The following is a 21,134-nucleotide window of genomic DNA, read 5'->3' on the forward strand; positions in this document are numbered from 1 at the left end:
TCCTGATGGAAAAAAGGACCTTGCGACAGAAGGTCTGGTCGTAGCGGAAGAGTCCACGGATGGCAAGAGGCCATCCGGACAAGATCCGCATACCAAAACCTGTGAGGCCATGCCGGAGCTACCAGCAGAACAAACGAGCATTCCTTCAGAATCTTGGAGATTACTCTTGGAAGAAGAACTAGAGGCGGAAAGATATAAGCAGGATGATACTTCCAAGGAAGTGATAATGCATCCACTGCTTCCGCCTGAGGATCCCGGGATCTGGACAGATACCTGGGAAGTTTCTTGTTTAGATGAGACGCCATCAGATCTATTTCTGGAAGCTCCCATATTTGAACAATCTGAAGAAATACCTCTGGGTGAAGAGACCATTCGCCCGGATGCAACGTTTGGCGACTGAGATAATCCGCTTCCCAATTGTCTATACCTGGGATATGAACCGCAGAGATTAGACAGGAGCTGGATTCCGCCCAAACCAGAATTCGAGATACTTCTTTCATAGCCAGAGGACTGTGAGTCCCTCCTTGATGATTGATGTATGCCACAGTTGTGACATTGTCTGTCTGAAAACAAATGAACGATTCTCTCTTCAGAAGAGGCCAAGACTGAAGAGCTCTGAAAATTGCACGGAGTTCCAAAATATTGATCGGTAATCTCACCTCCTGAGATTCCCAAACTCCTTGTGCCGTCAGAGATCCCCACACAGCTCCCCAACCTGTGAGACTTGCATCTGTTGAAATTACAGTCCAGGTCGGAAGCACAAAAGAAGTCCCCTGAATTAAACAATGGTGATCTGTCCACCACGTTAGAGAGTGTAGTACAATCGGTTTTAAAGATATTAATTGAGATATCTTTGTGTAATCCCTGCACCATTTATTCAGCATACAGAGCTGAAGAGGTCGCATGTGAAAACGAGCAAAGGGGATCGCGTCCGATGCAGCAGTCATAAGACCTAGAATTTCCATGCATAAGGCTACCGAAGGGAATGATTGTGACTGAAGGTTTCGACAAGCTGAAATCAATTTTAGACGTCTCTTGTCTGTTAAAGACAGAGTCATGGACACTGAATCTATCTGGAAACCCAGAAAAGTTACCCTTGTCTGAGGAATCAATGAACTTTTTGGTAAATTGATCCTCCAACCATGATCTTGAAGAAACAACACAAGTCGATTCGTATGAGATTCTGCTAAATGTAAAGACTGAGCAAGTACCAAGATGTCGTCCAAATAAGGAAATACCACAATACCCTGTTCTCTGATTACAGACAGAAGGGCACCGAGAACCTTTGTAAAAATTCTTGGAGCTGTAGCTAGGCCAAACGGCAGAGCCACAAACTGGTAATGCTTGTCCAGAAAAGAGAATCTCAGGAACTGATAATGATCTGGATGAATCGGAATATGCAGATAAGCATCCTGTAAATCTATTGTGGACATATAATGCCCTTGCTGAACAAAAGGCAAGATAGTCCTTACAGTTACCATTTTGAACGTTGGTATCCTTACATAACGATTCAATATTTTTAGATCCAGAACTGGTCTGAAGGAATTCTCCTTCTTTGGTACAATGAAGAGATTTGAATAAAACCCCATCCCCTGTTCCAGAACTGGAACTGGCATAATTACTCCAGCCAACTCTAGATCTGAAACACAATTCAGAAATGCTTGAGCTTTCGCTGGATTTACTGGGACACGGGAAAGAAAAAATCTCTTTGCAGGAGGTCTCATCTTGAAACCAATTCTGTACCCTTCTGAAACAATGTTCTGAATCCAAAGATTGTGAACAGAATTGATCCAAATTTCTTTGAAAAAACGTAACCTGCCCCCTACCAGCTGAGCTGGAATGAGGGCCGCACCTTCATGTGGACTTAGAAGCAGGCTTTGCATTTCTAGAAGGCTTGGATTTATTCCAGACTGGAGATGGTTTCCAAACTGAAACTGCTCCTGAGGATGAGGGATCAGGCTTTTGTTCTTTGTTGAAACGAAAGGAACAAAAACGATTATTAGCCCTGTTTTTACCCTTAGATTTTCTATCCTGTGGTAAAAAAGTTCCTTTCCCACCAGTAACAGTTGAGATAATGGAATCCAACTGAGAACCAAATAATTTGTTACCCTGGAAAGAAATGGAAAGTAGAGTTGATTTAGAAGCCATATCAGCATTCCAAGTTTTAAGCCATAAAGCTCTTCTAGCTAAAATAGCTAGAGACATAAACCTGACATCAACTCTGATAATATCAAAAATGGCATCACAGATAAAATTATTAGCATGCTGAAGAAGAATAATAATATTATGAGAATCATGATCTGTTACTTGTTGTGCTAAAGTCTCCAACCAAAAAGTTGAAGCTGCAGCAACATCAGCCAAAGATATAGCAGGTCTAAGAAGATTACCTGAACACAGATAAGCTTTTCTTAGAAAGGATTCAATTTTCCTATCTAAAGGATCTTTAAACGAAGTACCATCTGACGTAGGAATAGTAGTACGTTTAGCAAGGGTAGAAATAGCCCCATCAACTTTAGGGATTTTGTCCCAGAATTCTAATCTGTCAGACGGCACAGGATATAATTGCTTAAAACGTTTAGAAGGAGTAAATGAATTACCCAATTTATCCCATTCTCTGGAAATTACTTCAGAAATAGCATTAGGAACAGGAAAAACTTCTGGAATAACCACAGGAGATTTAAACACCTTATCTAAACGTCTAGAGTTAGTATCAAGAGGACCAGAATCCTCTATTTCTAAAGCAATTAGTACTTCTTTAAGTAAAGAACGAATAAATTCCATTTTAAATAAATATGAAGATTTATCAGCATCAATCTCTGAGACAGAATCCTCTGAACCAGAAGAGTCATCAGAATCAGAATGATGATGTTCATTTAAAAATTCATCTGTAGAGAGAGAAGTTTTAAAAGATTTTTTATGTTTACTAGAAGGAGAAATAATAGACATAGCCTTCTTGATGGATTCAGAAACAAAATCTCTTATGTTATCAGGAACATTCTGCACCTTAGATGTTGAGGGAACTGCAACAGGCAATGGTACATTACTAAAGGAAATATTATCTGCTTTAACAAGTTTGTCATGACAATTAATACAAACAACAGCCGGAGGAATAGCTACCAAAAGTTTACAGCAGATACACTTAGCTTTGGTAGTTCCAGCACTAGACAGCGATTTTCCTGAAGTATCTTCTGACTCAGATGCAACGTGAGACATCTTGCAATATGTAAGAGAAAAAACAACATATAAAGCAAAATTAATCAAATTCCTTAAATGACAGTTTCAGGAATGGGAAAAAATGCCAATAAACAAGCTTCTAGAAACCAGAAGCAAAGAAAAAATCAGACCGAAATAATGTGGAGACAAAAGCGACGCCCATATTTTTTGGCGCCAAATAATACGCCCACATTGTTTGGCGCCTAAATGCTTTTTGGCGCCAAAAATGACGCCACATCCGGAACGCCGACATTTTTGGCGCAAAAGGACGTCAAAAAATGACGCAACTTCCGGCGACACGTATGACGCCGGAAACAGAAAAGATTTTTTTTTGCGCCAAAAAAGTCTGCGCCAAGAATGACGCAATAAAATGAAGCATTTTCAGCCCCTGCGAGCCTAACAGCCCACAGGGAAAAAAAGTCAAATTTTTAAGGTAAGAAAAAATGATTGAATCAAACGCATTATCCCAAATATGAAACTGACTGTCTGAAAATAAGGAATGTTGAACATCCTGAGTCAAGGCAAATAAATGTTTGAATACATATATTTAGAACTTTATAAATAAAGTGCCCAACCATAGCTTAGAGTGTCACAGAAAATAAGATTTACTTACCCCAGGACACTCATCTACATGTTTGTAGAAAGCCAAACCAGTACTGAAACGAAAATCAGCAGAGGTAATGGTATATAAATAAGAGTATATCGTCGATCTGAAAAGGGAGGTAAGAGATGAATCTCTACGACCGATAACAGAGAACCTATGAAATAGACCCCGTAGAAGGAGATCACTGCATTCAAATAGGCAATACTCTCCTCACATCCCTCTGACATTCACTGCACGCTGAGAGGAAAACCGGGCTCCAACTTGCTGCGGAGCGCATATCAACGTAGAATCTAGCACAAACTTACTTCACCACCTCCATAGGAGGCAAAGTTTGAAAAACTGAATTGTGGGTGTGGTGAGGGGTGTATTTGTAGGCATTTTGAGGTTTGGGAAACTTTGCCCCTCCTGGTAGGAATGTATATCCCATACGTCACTAGCTCATGGACTCTTGCTAATTACATGAAAGAAATTATTTTAACATATTGAGGAGGCAGCCAATAATGTTTGAGTGCTATATAACTCACCAGTAGATCTTTTTCAATTTCTTTTTTGAATGTTTTGGTTAATTCAGAGTGGAAATTGCACTCAGTCAGTAATGAGGTTAGCTAGCTGGATCAGGGGTTATGTACCCAGTGATGCAAAGGTTTTATTAAATGCAGTCAAAGAAAGAAAGTACAGCATTGCAAGGTGGGTAAAAAAGTAAAAAAAGCCACTTAACTTTTTACCCACCCTGCAGTGCCAACTTTCTTTCTTTGACTGGGACTACTTGCGGAGTGATCCAACGCAGTACGGGCACTTCATGCGTGTCACGCGTAACTGCTTGGATCAGTAGTGTGTATATGTGGTGCGGTTTTATTAAATGCACTTAGTTTATTTTAAAGAGTGCTGACAATGATGTATTTTGATACTTAAAGGGACAGTTCATCCAAAAATGTTCTTCCATTTAAATTGTTCCCAATGATCCATTTTACCTGCTGGAGTGCATTAAGTTCTTTACAAGAAGCTCCTTTACCCCTATTTGTGCCTTTGAAATAGTTGATTTAGCTTGTAGTTTTCCAACCTATACAGAAACTTTTGATACTGGAGTCTCAGCTATTGAATAGCCTAAATAAACACAGCCAGCAGAAGAAATGACACTCACAGTGAGGTGCATGAGAGTTAAGTAATAAAATGATCATTTTCCATTGTTCTCTCTATGTATTGAGCTTTAGTATTACAGACAAATATAAGATAAGGAAGCAAGTGTGTGTACACAAAGTGATAACTAATGAGGTCTGATATTATCTGAAGCTCAACACATTGTAATAGGCTGTGGTTTAAAAGCACAAAACCAGCTACTTCATATACACAAATAAACAGAAAAACGCAAATTCTCATACATTTTATACTCTGCAGCTGGTATTACAAGTCATTTAAAATACATTAATATAAAAACAATTTTACAGTGTACTGTCCCTTTAAAAGGGACAGTCTACACCAGAATTTTTATTGTTTAAAAAGGTAGATAATCCCTTTATTACCCATTCCCCAGTTTTGCTTAAAGGGACACTGAACCCAAATGTTTTCTTTCATGATTCAGATAAAGCATGCAATTTTAAGCAACTTTCTAATTTGCTCCTATTATCAATTTTTCTTCGTTCTCTTGCTATCTTTATTTGAAATAGAAGGCATTTAAGCTATTTGTTTGGTTCAGAACCCTGGAAAGCACTTGTTCATTGGTGGATGAATTTATCCACCAATCAGCAAGAACAACCCAGGTTGTTCACCAAAAATGGGCCGGCATCTAAACTTACATTCTTGCATTTCAAATAAAGATATCAAGAAAATGAAGAAAATTTGATAATAGGAGTAAATTAGAAAGTTGCTTAAAATTGCATGCTCTATCTGAATCATTAAAGAAAAAATTTGGGTTCAGTGTCCCTTTAACCAACAGTTATATTAATACACATTTACCTCTGTGATTAGCTTGTATCTAAACTTCTGCAGACTGCCCCCTTATGTCAGTTCATTTGACAGACTTGCATTTTAGTCAATCAGTTCTGACTTCTAGGTAACTCCACGGGCGTGAGCACATTGTTATCTGAATCATGAAAGTTTATTTTTGTCTAGACTGTCCCTTAAACCAGTCAAGTCTGTGGATGCAGTATGTTTCCATGTTTCGTATAATTAGGTTACATTTTGTTTCTTTATTTAACATTGGATTGACTCCCAGGGATTTAAAATTATATTATTGAATCAAATGTATATGTACTAGCAATTTAAAGGACTCCTCAGTATTCAGGATTATTGAAAGACCTATTTTAGACCTATACTTTTGTGAATGGCTAAGACAGCATTATTGAACAAGCTACCAAGAATAAAACAAAACATTTTTTATGTACTAGCAATTTAAAAGACTCCTCCGTCAGAAAACAGAATTTATGCTTACCTGATAAATTACTTTCTCCAACGGTGTGTCCGGTCCACGGCGTCATCCTTACTTGTGGGATATTCTCTTCCCCAACAGGAAATGGCAAAGAGCCCAGCAAAGCTGGTCATATGATCCCTCCTAGGCTCCGCCTACCCCAGTCATTCGACCGACGTACAGGAGGAAATATGCATAGGAGAAACCATATGATACCGTGGTGACTGTAGTTAGAGAAAATAATTCATCAGACCTGATTAAAAAAACCAGGGCGGGCCGTGGACCGGACACACCGTTGGAGAAAGTAATTTATCAGGTAAGCATAAATTCTGTTTTCTCCAACATAGGTGTGTCCGGTCCACGGCGTCATCCTTACTTGTGGGAACCAATACCAAAGCTTTAGGACACGGATGAAGGGAGGGAGCAAATCAGGTCACCTAGATGGAAGGCACCACGGCTTGCAAAACCTTTCTCCCAAAAATAGCCTCTGAAGAAGCAAAAGTATCAAATTTGTAAAATTTGGCAAAAGTGTGCAGTGAAGACCAAGTCGCTGCCTTACATATCTGGTCAACAGAAGCCTCGTTCTTGAAGGTCCATGTGGAAGCCACAGCCCTAGTGGAGTGAGCTGTGATTCTTTCAGGAGGCTGCCGTCCGGCAGTCTCATAAGCCAAACGGATAATGCTTTTAAGCCAAAAGGAAAGAGAGGTAGAAGTTGCTTTTTGACCTCTCCTTTTACCAGAATAAACAACAAACAAAGAAGAAGTTTGTCTGAAATCTTTAGTGGCCTCTAAATAGAATTTTAGAGCACGGACTACGTCCAAATTGTGTAACAAACGTTCCTTCTTTGAAACTGGATTCGGGCACAAAGAAGGTACAACTATCTCCTGGTTAATATTCTTGTTGGAAACAACTTTCGGAAGAAAACCAGGCTTAGTACGCAAAACCACCTTATCTGCATGGAACACCAGATAGGGCGGAGAACACTGCAGAGCAGATAACTCAGAAACTCTTCTAGCAGAAGAAATTGCAACCAAAAACAAAACTTTCCAAGATAATAACTTAATATCCACGGAATGTAAGGGTTCAAACGGAACTCCTTGAAGAACTGAAATAACTAGATTAAGACTCCAAAAAACTCTTAGCCATCTCCGTGGAGATGTTGCCTGTGCAACGGCAAAGAGAATGACTGGGGTAGGCGGAGCCTAGGAGGGATCATATGACCAGCTTTGCTGGGCTCTTTGCCATTTCCTGTTGGGGAAGAGAATATCCCACAAGTAAGGATGACGCCGTGGACCGGACACACCTATGTTGGAGAAAGATGTATTTTAGACCTATACTTTTGTGAATGGCTAAGACAGCATTATTGAACAAGCTACCAAGAATAAAACAGGATGCAGAGAATTTTCGATTTGTAAAGGCATTTGAATTTTTGTGAAAGTTGAAGATTCTATCTATGACCTGATACTCTTCCATTGTTATCCTGTTTCTCAATCTAGACAAACAGAAAGAGTAACAGGCTGCCAGGAACAAACAATAGCTCAGTGGCTTGTTCTATGGCTCGGTTACCCCCTGGGAGTAACTTCTTTTAGCCCAATAGTGCTTTTCACAGAGAACCTTCCTAAAGCATCTTAGTCTGATCCCGCCTTACAAGGTCAGTCCAGCCCTGAAATATCAGGCAATTCTCCTCTGAACAAGGGAAATGGCAACCCTAGACAATCGTTTTGGCCTCCTTAAGGCCTCGTCAGTGAGATGCAACCACTGTGATGTTTCAGTCATATCCCTCTAAGCACATTGGGCAAGGAGTCCACTCTGGCTCCCCCATTGCCCTTAGGGAGACTTTCCCCAGTGTCATAATACAAATATAAACAGAAAGAGAAGCAGTCTACAAGGAACCAGATGTGGACTCCTTGCCCAATGTGCTTAGAGGGATATGACTGCACCTCACTGACAAGGCCCAAAGGAGGCTGAAACGATCATCTGGCGTTGCCATTTCCCTTGTTCAGAGAATTGCCTGGTATTTCGTGGCTGGGCTGACCTTGTTAGGCGGGATCAGAATGATATACTTCAAAAAAAGTTTCCCTCTGTGAAAAGCGTAACTGGGCTAAAATAAGCTATTCAAGAAAAATTTCCAAATCTCCAGCGAACAGATCAGCAACGTTTCGGGTTCAACACTAACCCTTACTCATGCTCAATAGATCTATTTGGCACCACAAAGACTGCTATATTTGTAAAAAATAGACCCTGTCCCAGAAACTATAGGCATCCCTTGGGTCTGGAATTACGATTCCAGATTATAGAACATGTAAAAATGCCCAGACGTGGGTGAAATAGAGAAATGTTGTTAAATAAAAGAGAGATGTTTTGGATACATCACTTAGATACAATGTTCCCTAAAGGCTTAAATTGTGATTATGACTGATAAAGAATATTATTATGCAGTGTACCCTTTATTTATTCTTTAATATTTGTACAGGTAAACAATATATTATTGTAATTATATGATATTTTAAAGGTTATGATTGAAACAATTTTTAAGTATTCACTATATGTCCACTAGATGGTGATATAAGCACAATATATACATTTATAGGTTGTTCAAATGAGTTTTTGAATGTTATAATTTTTTTAACCACTAAGTTGTACAATGGTACTATATTTTTGGTTCCTTTTGGTAAACTATTTAAATAGTATGGTATTATGATATAGTTTAAGCACGAGTAACGGTTAGTGTTGAACCCGAAACGTTGCTGATCTGTTGTTGGATCACTCATATATTTGCAAATAAAGGTCACTTTAATTCGCTGAAGATCTGGACATTTTTCTTGATTACAGTGGGCTTGGTAAGCCTTCTCCATGCGAAAAGTGGAGTGTTGTATCCTATTTTCATTTGAATACTAAAATAAGCTACTCCCAGGTGAAAACCGGGCCATAGAACAAGACAATGAGCTGTTGTTCATTCCTGGCAGATTGCTTCTATTTCTGCATGTGCTTCTCAATCTATTCAGGCCTCTATGCTACAATTAGCAGGTTATTTGCTGCACAGTTGTATGAGGGCACATACCTAGTTACTTCTGCACATCTGGATCCTGTCAGCCTGCTTTAAGATAGTATAAACATCCTGTATTCAGCATTTTGGCTTTGAAGTTCTTGTTCCTGCTGTGGCTACTGTTCTTGACCACAGTTCTGTTCCAGAATTTTGCCTGCCCCTCCCCTTGGCTTGACCTGTCCTCACCTTTGGCTTAATCTGTATCCCACAGTTTGTTGCAGCTATTTAGGTCTGACCATTGTGTTAGCTAACCAGCTTCCAGCTCCTGTGTACTCAACTGTTTAAATCTGCTGCCTTTGAGTATCTACTGTGTTTATTTATTAGGGCCTTAGGAATTTTAGTCACTTCAGTTCCTGCTTACCCGGTTTGACATCTTCAGAGCCCTTGCTAAATCAGATACCTGATTACCTATTTGGACTCCAGCAATATACCTTTCTATTCAGTTACATACAGAACTCTTAGAGAACTATTTAATCCAAATAGCTTCTCCTTATTACATACTTTGCAGTTTACCTGAAAGCTATTGTAGCCTAGTCAGTATCTTACAGTATAAGTACTTTCTAATTGTCATAACAGGAATTTGTCTAAGAGAGTGATTTCTGTCCCAACTGCAGTAAGGCGTGTTGTAGCTTTAAGAAGGCCTAGAAGAACCTTTAGGCCTTAATTGTGGTAGTCTTTATAAGCTCTCAGTTTGCAGGGTGATGTTGCTTGTGCATTGAGTTACTGACCTCTTACTCTTGAAGTTTGTTTGGATATGCTGATTTGACTTTTGCTTTTCCTTACTTGGTGTTTAACTTTAGCTTGTTTTTGGACTCTGCATTTGTTAAAGGATTTGTGGTGCTTTTCCCTGTGAGGCTTTGACTCTGATTGTCCGACTCTGAATTCCCTTATTCCCTTACAATAATTCTTATACTATTGCTGCAATTACCTGAATGTCCATGGCCTATTTATGTTGGATCTGCATTAAAGTCACCTATGTGAGTATGTCTTAATCTGGATAGGGAGACTAAACTTTTACAAAGGTATGTTTTCCTTTGATATTTAGATTAATGAATCTGCAGTTACATTCTAGAACTTAATTGTTTTTTGCTTGTAGGAGCTGATTAAAGTCCTTCAGTAGCTTCATTGCTCTTTTACAACCTAGCTCCTGCTTGGTTACTGTGTTTAACTTGCAGTGTCTCAGTAAGAGTTTATGGTGAGTTGGGCCTCTCAGCCATTGATGCAGCTTGTTTCATTCTGAAACAGTACTCCACCTGATGCTGGTGAAGACACGGGTCGGCCAGGAAAACAGTTTTTTGTTTGTTACACTAATGATAGACTTCTATTAAAACATTTCTTGATATTCTTTCTCAGTTAAAACCTCCTGCTAGAGTGCCTGTTTCCAACCTTATCTGGCCTCATCCTATGGTACATTTATTTTCATTGCTACTTCAAAAGTCTGTACAACGGGGTTGGGGCTTATCTTCATTTCACCCCTTCAATATTTCATTATCTTTTCAAACACCTTTCATAGGACTTCCTCTGATGTCCGCTAAAAAACTTTGCACTCATGAACAGAGCTTGATTAAGTCAGAGTGGCAATCCCAATAATTTAGGTCCTAATTTTTTTTATTAGCCAGTAAAACCATAAACACTAACTTGGATACAGATTTGTATTTTAATTACAAAACGTTTATTATGGGCTCACCTGCAGAAGCACTGTGGAATCTCTCCAAGGCCATACATTGGGAAAAGGAAAGGTGTATTTCCATAACGACCAAGGCACCTCAGGAAATGTTGTGTTGCCCTTAGCCCATCAAGCGTTTTGGTGGTTTCTGACACCATTGCAATGGAATACAATGCAAAGTGCTGCAGACTAGGGGTCAATCGTTTTGACTTCAAAAATTCAGAAAATGGCACTTCTGTAAAATCTGCAAAATTAATTAGTTATGACTTTTCAGACCTAGGGAAACATTAAGAGTTTATGTATTAATATTGATCTATTTTACTTTTTTTTTTTTTTAATGTGTCAGCTTACCTTTATATTCTTCTATGTGCTGCTCATAGTCTGAACAAAATGTGAGAAATTTCATAAGAGTTCGTTTCTCCACCATGGAGAGCTGCTTACTGGTGAACACATCTGCTCTAGAGCAAGGGACCTGAGATAAAGGCATCGTTTTATATCTAATAGTTTTTAACATGTCAAAAAGTCACATTTCTGTTTAACCATCTTTGATATATATTTTTATCTTCTAACACTTCTTTATCACATCCGTCCTTTAACATTGAAAAGGGACAGTAAAGACAGTAAAATTAAACGTTCATGATTCAGGTAGAACATACAGATTTTCCAATTAAAGGGACAGTCTACACCAGAATTGTTACTGTTTAAAAAGATAGATATATTACCCATTCCCTAGTTTTGCACAACCAACAGAGTTATATAAATACACTTTTTACCTATGTGATTACCTTGCATCTAATCCTCTGCAAACTGCCCCCTTATTTCAGTTCTTTTGACAGACATTTATTTTAGCCAAGCAAAGCTGGCTTACCTGAACTCCTCGTGCATGAACACAGTGTTCTCTATATTACACACATGAACTAACACCCTCTAGTGGTGAAAAACTGTCAAAATACCCTGAGAGAAGAGGCGGCCTTCAAGGGCTTAGAAATTAGCATATGAACCTCCTAGGTCTAGTTTTCAACTAAGAATACCAAGAGAACAAAGCAAAATTGGTGATAAAAGTAAATTTAAAAATTGTTTAAAATTACATTCTCTATCTGAATCATGAAAGTTTATTTTGGACTAGACTGTCCCTTTAATGCCATCATCTAATTTGATTTATTATTTTGTATTGTTTGTTGAAAAGCATAGCATAGCAAAGGATACCAAGAGAATGAACCAAATCTGATAACAGAAGTAAATCGGAAAGTTTTGGGTTTCATGTTCCTTTTAACGTAGAATAAAAGAAATAAAAAAAAAAACACTCAAAAAAGTAGGCATTAAAAAACAAGCCGAGTACAAATGGGGTGCAAAAAAACATAATTTATGTAAGAACTTACCTGATAAATTAATTTCTTTCATATTGGCAAGAGTCCATGAGCTAGTGACATATGGGATATACAATCCTACAAGGAGGAGCAAAGTTTCCCAAACCTCAAAATGCCTATAAATACACCCCTCACCACACCCACAATTCAGTTTAACGAATAGCCAAGCAGTGGGGTGATAAAGAAAGGAGTAAAAAGCATCAACAAAGGAAATTTGGAAATAATTGTGCTTTATACAAAAAATCATAACCACCATAAAAAGGGTGGGCCTCATGGACTCTTGCCAATATGAAAGAAATGAATTTATCAGGTAAGTTCTTACATAAATTATGTTTTCTTTCATGCAATTGGCAAGAGTCCATGAGCTAGTGACATATGGGATATCAATACCCAAGATGTGGATCTCCACTCAAGAGTCACTAGAGAGGGAGGGAATAAAATAAAAACAGCCATAATCTGCTGAAAAAAAATTAATCCACAACCCAAAAATATAAGTTTATTTCATTTGAAAGAAAAAAACTTAAATTAAAAGCAGAAGAATCAAACTGAAACAGCTGCCTGAAGAACTTTTCTACCAAAAACTGCTTCCGAAGAAGCAAATACATCAAAACGGTAGAATTTAGTAAATGTTTGCAAAGAGGACCAAGTTGCTGCTTTGTAAACCTGATCAACTGAAGCTTCATTCTTAAAAGCCCACGAAGTGGAGACTGATCTAGTAGAATGAGCTGTAATTCTCTGAGGCAGGGCCTGACCAGACTCCAAATAAGCTTGATTAATCAAAAGCTTTGACCAAGAGGCCAAGGAAATAGCAGAAGCTTTCTGACCTTTCCTAGGACCAGAAAATAAAACAAATAGACTGGAAGTCTTTCTGAAATCTTTAGTAGCTTCCACATAATATTTCAAAGCTCTTACCACATCCAAAGAATGTAAGGATCTTTCCAAAGAATTCTTAGGATTAGGACTCAAGGAAGGGACAACAATTTATCCACTAATGTTGTTAGAATTCACAACCTTAGGTAAAAATTGAAAAGAAGAAGTCCGCAAAACTACCTTATCCTGATGAAAAATCAGAAAAGGAGACTCACAAGAGCAGATAACTCAGAAACTCTTCTAGTAGAAGATATGGCCAAAAGGAACAACACTTTCCAAGAAAGTAGTTTAATGTCCAAAGAATGCATAGGTTCAAATGGAAGAACCTGTAAAGCCGTCAGAACCAAATTAAGACTCCAAGGAGGAGAAATTTGATTTAATAACAGGTTTAATAAGAACTAAAGCCTGTACAAAACAGTGTATATCAGGAAGGACAGCAATCTTTCTGTGAAATAAAACAGAAAGAGCGGAGATTTGTCCTTTCAAGGTACTTGCAGACAAACCCTTAACCAAAGCGTCCTGAAGAAACTGTATAATTCTAGGAATTCTAAAAGAATGCCAGGAGAATTTATGAGAAGAAAACAATGAAATGTAAGTCTTCCAAACTCTATAATAAATCTTTCTAGAAACAGATTTACGAGCTTGTAACATAGTATTAATCACTGAGTCAGAGAAACCTCTATGACTTAGTACTAAGCGTTCAATTTCCATACCTTTAAATTTAATGTTTTGAGATCCTGATGGAAAAACGGACCTTGAGATAGTAGGTCTGGCCGAACGGAAGTGGCCAAGGCGGGCAACTGGACATCCGAACCAGATCCGCATACCAAAACCTGTGTGGCCATGCTGGAGCCACCAGCAACACAAATGATTGTTCCATGATGATTTTGAAGATCACTCTTGGATGGAGAACTAGAGGCGGGAAAATGTAAGCAGGATGATAACACCAAGGAAGTGTCAGTGCATCCACTGCTTCTGCCTGAGCATCCCTGGACCTGGACAGGTATCTGGGAAGTTTCTTGTTTAGATGAGAGGCCATGAGATCTATCTCTGGAAGACCCCACAACTGAACAATCTGAGAAAACACATCTGGATGGAGAGACCACTCCCCTGGATGTAAAGTCTGGCGGCTGAGATAATCCGCCTCCTAATTGTCTACACCTGGGATATGCACCGCAGAGATTAGACAAGAGCTGGATTCCGCCCAAACAAGCATCCGAGATACTTCTTTCATAGCTTGGGGACTGTGAGTCCCACCCTGATGATTGACATATGCCACTGTTGAGATATTGTCTGTCTGAAAACAAATGAACGGTTCTCTCTTTAGCAGAGGCCAAAACTGAAGAGCTCTGAGAATTGCACGGAGTTCTAAAATATTTATTGGTAATCTCGCCTCTTGAGATTTCCAAACCCCTTATGCTGTCAGAGATCCCCAAACAGCTCTCCAACCTGAAAGACTCGCATTTGTGAAGTCCAGGTTGGCCGAACAAAAGAAGCCCCTTGAACTAACAATGGTGATCTATCCACCATGTCAGAGAGTGTCGAATATTGATTCAGCATACATAGCTGAAGAGGTCAAATGTGAAAACGAGCAAAGGGGATTGGGTCCGATGCTGCAGTCATGAGACCTAAAACTTCCATGCACATAGCCACTGAAGAGAATGACTGAGACTGAAGGTGCCGGCAGGCTGCAACCAATTTTAAACATCTCTTGTCTGTTAGAGACAGAGTCATGGACACTGAATCTATCTGGAAACCTAAAAAGGTGACCCTTGTCTGAGGAATTAAGAAACGTTTGGTAAATTGATCCTCCAACCATGTTTCCAAAGAAACAACACTAGTTGATTTGTGTGAGATTCTGAAGTACGCAAAGACTGAGCTAGTACCAAGATATCGTCCAAATAAGGAAACACCGCAATACCCTGTTCACTGATTACAGAGAGTAGGGCACCCAGAACCTTTGAAAAGATTCTTGGAGCTGTTGCTAGGCCAAATGGAAGAGCAACAAAATTTGTAATGCTTGTCTAAAAAAAGAGAATCTCAGAAACTGAAAATGTTCTGGATGAATCAGAATATGAAGGTATGCATCCTGCAAGTCTATTGTGGACATATAACGTCCTTGCTGAACAAAAGGCAGAATAGTCCTTATAGTCACCATCTTGAAAGTTGGTACGCTTACATAACGATTCAAAATTTTCAGATCCAGAACTGGTCTGAATAAATTTTCCTTCTTTGGTACAATGAATAGATTTGAATAAAACCCCAAACCTTGTTCCTGAGGAGGAACTGGCATGATTACCCCTGAAGACTCCAGGTCTGAAACACACTTCAGAAAAGCCTGAGCTTTTACTGAATTTGCTGGGATAAGTGAGAGAAAAAAATCTTCTCACAGGAGGTCTTACTCTGAATCCTATTCGATACCCTTGAGAGACAATGCTCTGAATCCATTGATTTTGGACAGATTTTATCCAAATACCCTTGAAAAACCTTAATCTGCCCCCTACCAGCTGAGCTGGAATGAGGGCCGCACCTTCATGCGGACTTAGGGGCTGACTTTGGTTTCCTAAATGGCCTGGATTTATTCCAATTTGAGGAAAGCTTCCAATTGGAAGCAGACTCCTTGGGGGGAGGATTGAGTTTTTGTTCCTTATTCTGACGAAAGGAACAAAAACGGTTAGAAGCCTTAGATTTACCCTTAGGTTTTTAATCCTGAGGCAGAAAAACTTCCTTTCCCCCAGTGACAGTTGAAATAATAGAATCCAACTGAGAACCAAATAAAATATTACCTTGAAAAGAAAGAGATAGTAATCTAGATTTAGATGTCATATCAGCATTCCAAGATTTAAGCTCTTCTAGCTAAAATAGCTAAAGACATGGATCTAACATCAATTTTGATAATATAAAAAATTGCATCACAAATAAAATGATTAGCATATTGCAATAGGCGAATAATGCTAGATAAGTCAGAATCCAATTCCTGTTGCGCTAAATTCTCCAACCAGAAGGTTGATGCAGTCGCAACATCAGCCAAAGAAATTGCAGGTCTGAGAAGATGACCTGAATAAAAACAGGCCTTCCTTAGATAAGATTCAAGCTTCCTATCTAAAGGATCCTTAAAGGAAGTATTTTCTTCCAGAGGAATAGTGGTACGTTTAGCAAGAGTAGAAATAGTCCCATCAACTTTGGGGATTTTTTTCCCAAAACTCTATAGATTTTGCTGGTAAAGGATACAATTTTTTAAACCTTGAAGAAGGAATAAAAAGAAGTACCTGACTTATTCCATTCCATAGAAATCATATCAGAAATAGCCTCCGGAATAGGAAAAACCCCTGGAGAAACCACAGGAGGTTTAAAAACAGCATTTAAACGTTTATTAGACTGAACGTCAATAGGACTGGTTACCTCAATATCCAAAGTAATTAACACTTCTTTTAATAAAGAACGCATATACTCTATTTAAAATAAATAAGTAGATTTGTCAGTGTCAATGTCTGAGGAAGGATCTTCTGTATCAGATAGATCCTCATCAGAAGAGGATAAATTATGTTGTTGGTCATTTGAAATTTCATCAACTAAATGAGAAGTTTTAAAAGACCTTTTATGTTTATTAGAAGGTGGAAATGCAGACAAAGCCTTCAAAATAGAATCAGAAACAAATTCTTAAAAATTTACAGGTATATCATGCACATTAGAAGTTGAAGGAACTACAACTGGCAATGTACTATTAATGATGGATACACTAACGGCATGTAAAAGTTTATCATGACAACTATTACAAATGACATTCGGCGAAATAATTTCAACAATTTTATAACAAATGCACTTAGCTTTGGTAGGACCGATGTCAGGCAGCAATGTTCCAGCAGAAACTTCTGAGGCAGGATCAGATAGAGACATCTTGCAAAATGTAAGAGAAAAAACAACATATAAAGCAAAATTATCTATTTCCTTATATGACAGTTTCAGGAATGGGAAAAAAGCAAATAGCATAGGCCTCTGATAGAGAAAAAATCAAGAGGCAAACATCAATGGGGTATTGAAATAATGAAAAAGTTTGGCACAACGTAACAAACGTTTTTGGCGCCAAAAAATAACCGGAAATGACACACTTGCATCACTAATGACGCAACCGCGTGAAAGGTCTCGGCGTCAAGTATGACGCCGGAAATGACGAAGTTGCGTCATAGAAGTATTTTTTCGCGCCAAAGTTGACACAATAAAGTTTAGCATTTGACGCACCCGCGGGCCTAATGCCGCCCGCCATTTGCAAGTAGTAGTCAATTGAAAAAAGACTAAACCCCAGGTAAGAAAAAAATTTCTTAAATGATGTTTATATTACCCAAATATGAAACTGACAGTCTGCAGAAGGAAATACATGAACCTGACTCATGGCAAATATAAGTACAATACATATATTTAGAACTTTATATAAATACATAAAGTGCCAAACCATAGCTGAGGTGTCTTAAGTAATAAAAAACATACTTACCAAAAGACACCCATCCACATATAGCAGATAGCCAAACCAGTATAGAAACAGTTATCAGTAGAGGTAATGGTAAATTGAGAGTATATCGTCAATCTGAAAAGGGAGGTAGGAGATGAATCTCTACGACCGATAACAGAGAACCCATGAAATAGACCACCCGTTATGGAAATCATCGTATTCAATAAGTGACACTCCCTTCACGTCCCTCTGACATTCGCTGTACTCTGAGAGGAATCAGGCTTCAACAATGCTGAGAAGCGCATATCAACGTAGAAATCTTAGCACAAACTTACTTCACCACCTCCATAGGAGGCAAAGTTTGTAAAACTGAATTGTGGGTGTGGTGAGGGGTGTATTTATAGGCATTTTGAAGTTTGGGAAACTTTGCCCCTCCTGGTAGGATTGTATATCCCATATGTCACTAGCTCATGGACTCTTGCCAATTACATGAAAGAAACACAACTATGTCATAGAAAATACTACAAACTTATAAACAGTAATTGGTATCCATAAATAACATGATATGTATATTTGTGAGCATGCAGGGGCATAATAGAGAAACTCCCTTAAGGTGCTGGCTGTAAAATTGAAAAAACATCCCAAAATGAAAACATTCTTATTAGTATACTTTATTATATAGACTTTTATAGAGTGGCATCTTTCCACTGCATTATACAGAGTTATTTAAAAGGACAATATAGTCAAAATTAAACAGTCATGATTCAGATACACCATGCAATTTTTTTTAAAAAAAACTTTCCAATTCATCAAATTTGCTTTGATCTTTTGGTATTCTTTGCTGAAAGCAAAACCTAGGTAGGCACATATGCTAATTTCTTATCTTAGGGTATTATGACAGTACTAGTTCATGTGTACCATATAAATAACGTTCTGCTCACTCCTGTGGAGTTATTTAGGAGACAGCACTAAATGGCTAAAATGCAAGTCAATCAAAACAATGAAAAACAGAGGTAAAAAGTGTATTGATATAACCGTGTTGCTTTTGCAAAACTGTGGAATGGGCAATAAAGAGATTATTTTTTAAACAATACAAAATCTGGAGTAGACTGTGCCTTTAAATACAGTATGAAAACAAAACAGAAAAAAAAGTTTACATACTGATGCAGATGTAATTGAAACTTCTATTTACACAGGAAATAATTATCAAATAATATCAAAAAGCTTCAAAACAAACTGTGCAAAGTGCACTGCTTAAAATACCTGTCCCACACTGAATTAAATTAAAAGACTCCCTGAATATAGCCACAGAGAAGATAAGTGGGTCTTAAACAAATGAAAGAGACAGCACATCTATACTGTACAGAGGAAACAAATGACAGGTAAGGAAGTATCTGTGAAGGGGTGGGATGCAGTTTCTGTTAAATTAAAAGTGTAATCATTTTATAAATGGTCACTAAGGTTTAATAAACATGTAGTTCTGTCACAAGCAGTTGATGAAATAATATAATAGTGAAAAATACAATACTAACCTGTTCAATCTTTCCATTGTGATATGTCAGAATCCTAGTAATGTTCTTAAACTCTGCATAACGACTAACGTTGGATTTGATGAGTAGATCAATTAACAGACCTCGGGAATAAAGGAACTGTGGATAAACAAAAAAAAAACAACATAATTTATGCTTACCAGATAAATTCCTTTCCTTCCTGGCAGGGAGAGTCCACGACTTCATTCCTTACTGTTGGGAAATAAAAACACCTGGCCACCAGGAGGAGGCAAAGACACCCCAGCCAAAGGCTTAAATATCGCTCCCACTTCCTCTATCCCCCAGTCATTCTGCCGAGGGAAGAAGGAAAAGTAGGAGAAACATCAGGGAATAAAAGGTGCCATAAGAAATAATATTAAAAAAAAATTATGGGCAGGGTCGTGGACTCCCCCTGCCAGGAAGGAAAGGAATTTATCTAGTAAGCATAAATTATGTTTTCCTTCCATAAGGCAGGGAGTGTCCACGACTTCATTCCTTACTGTTGGGAAAACTATACCCAAGCTCCAGAGGACACTGAATAAATAACGGGAGGGAACAGAAAAAAAGAGGCGGACCCTATTCTGAGGGCACCACAGTCTTCAAAACTTTTCTCCCGAAAGCTGCATCAGCCGAAGTAGTAGTAGTAGTAAGGACTACCAGGTAGCCGCCTTACAAATCTGATCCATTGAGGCTTCGTTCTTAAAAGCCCAAGAGGAAGCCATTGCTCTAGTGGAATGAGTCGTTACCCTCTCAGGAGCGGATGACACTCTTCAACCAGAAAGATAGAGAAGTAGTAGTAGCCTTCTGCCCCTTACGCTTCCCCGCACAGATGACAAAGAGGAAAATTGTCTGAATTCCTTGGTAGCCTGAAGATAGAATTTCAAGGCATGAACCACATCTAGATTATGAACGTTCCTTCACTGAAGAAGGATTAGAACACAAGGAAGGAACAACAATTACTTGATTAATGTTACGATTCAACACCACCTTAGAGAGGAACCCTAGTTTAGTGCATAAAACCGGCTTATCAGAAAAACCAGAAAAGGGGGATCACATTGCAAAGCAGAAATCTCAGAAACACTGCGCGTAGAGGCAATAGCCAACAAAAAAAGGACATTTATGCTTACCTGATAAATTGATTTTTTCTATGATACGACGAATCCACGGATTCATCCTTTACTTGTGGGATATAATCCTCCTGCTAACAGGAAGTGGCAAAGAGCACCACAGCAGAGCTGTCTATATAGCTCCTCCCTTGACTCCACCCCCCAGTCATTCGACCGAAGGTATAGGAAGAAAAAGGAGAAACTAAAAGGTACAGAGGTGACAAGTTTTAAACCAAAATATATAATCTGTCTTAAATTGACAGGGCGGGCCGTGGACTCGTCGTATCATAGAAGAAATCAATTTATCAGGTAAGCATAAATTTCCTTTTCTTCTATAAGATACGACGAGTCCACGGATTCATCCTTTACTTGTGGGATACAATACCAAAGCTTCAGGACACAGATGAACGGGAGGGACAAGACAGATACCTAAACAGAAGGCACCACTGCTTGAAGAACTTTTCTCCCAAAAATAGCCTCCGAAGAAGCAAAAAGCATCAAATTTGTAAAATTTGGAAAAGGTATGAAGGGAAGACCAAGTCGCAGCCTTACAAATCTGTTCAACAGAAGCATCGTTTTTAAAAGCCCATGTGAAAGCCACCGCTCTAGTGGAATGAGCTGTAATTTTTTCAGGAGGTTGCTGTCCAGCAGTCTCGTATGCCAAACGGATGATGCTTTTCAGCCAAAAAGAGAGGTAGCCGTAGCTTTTTGACCTCTACGTTTACCAGAATAGACAACAAACAGAGAAGATGTTTGACGGAAATCCTTGGTCGCTTGCAAGTAAAACTTCAAGGCACGAACCACGTCCAAATTATGTAACAGACGCTCCTTCTTAGAAGAAGGGTTAGGACACAGAGAAGGAACAACAATTTCCTGACTAAT

The 21,134-nt window shown here is 38.6% G+C and overlaps 1 protein-coding gene across 1 annotated transcript in view; it reads right to left on the reverse strand.

Moving 5' to 3' along the window:
* CHM (CHM Rab escort protein) overlaps nucleotides 1-21,134 on the reverse strand; it is a 341,597-nt gene that overhangs the window by 212,618 nt on the left and 107,845 nt on the right. The window contains exons 6-8 of the mRNA XM_053715047.1: nucleotides 19,150-19,266; nucleotides 11,285-11,405; nucleotides 10,955-11,177 (exon numbers count right to left, since the gene is read on the reverse strand). Coding sequence (XP_053571022.1) covers nucleotides 10,955-11,177; nucleotides 11,285-11,405; nucleotides 19,150-19,266 — 461 coding nt within the window. The remainder of the gene's footprint in view (nucleotides 1-10,954; nucleotides 11,178-11,284; nucleotides 11,406-19,149; nucleotides 19,267-21,134) is intronic.

Source organism: Bombina bombina, chromosome 1 (genome assembly GCF_027579735.1).
Source record: "Bombina bombina isolate aBomBom1 chromosome 1, aBomBom1.pri, whole genome shotgun sequence".
NCBI lineage: Eukaryota > Metazoa > Chordata > Amphibia > Anura > Bombinatoridae > Bombina > Bombina bombina.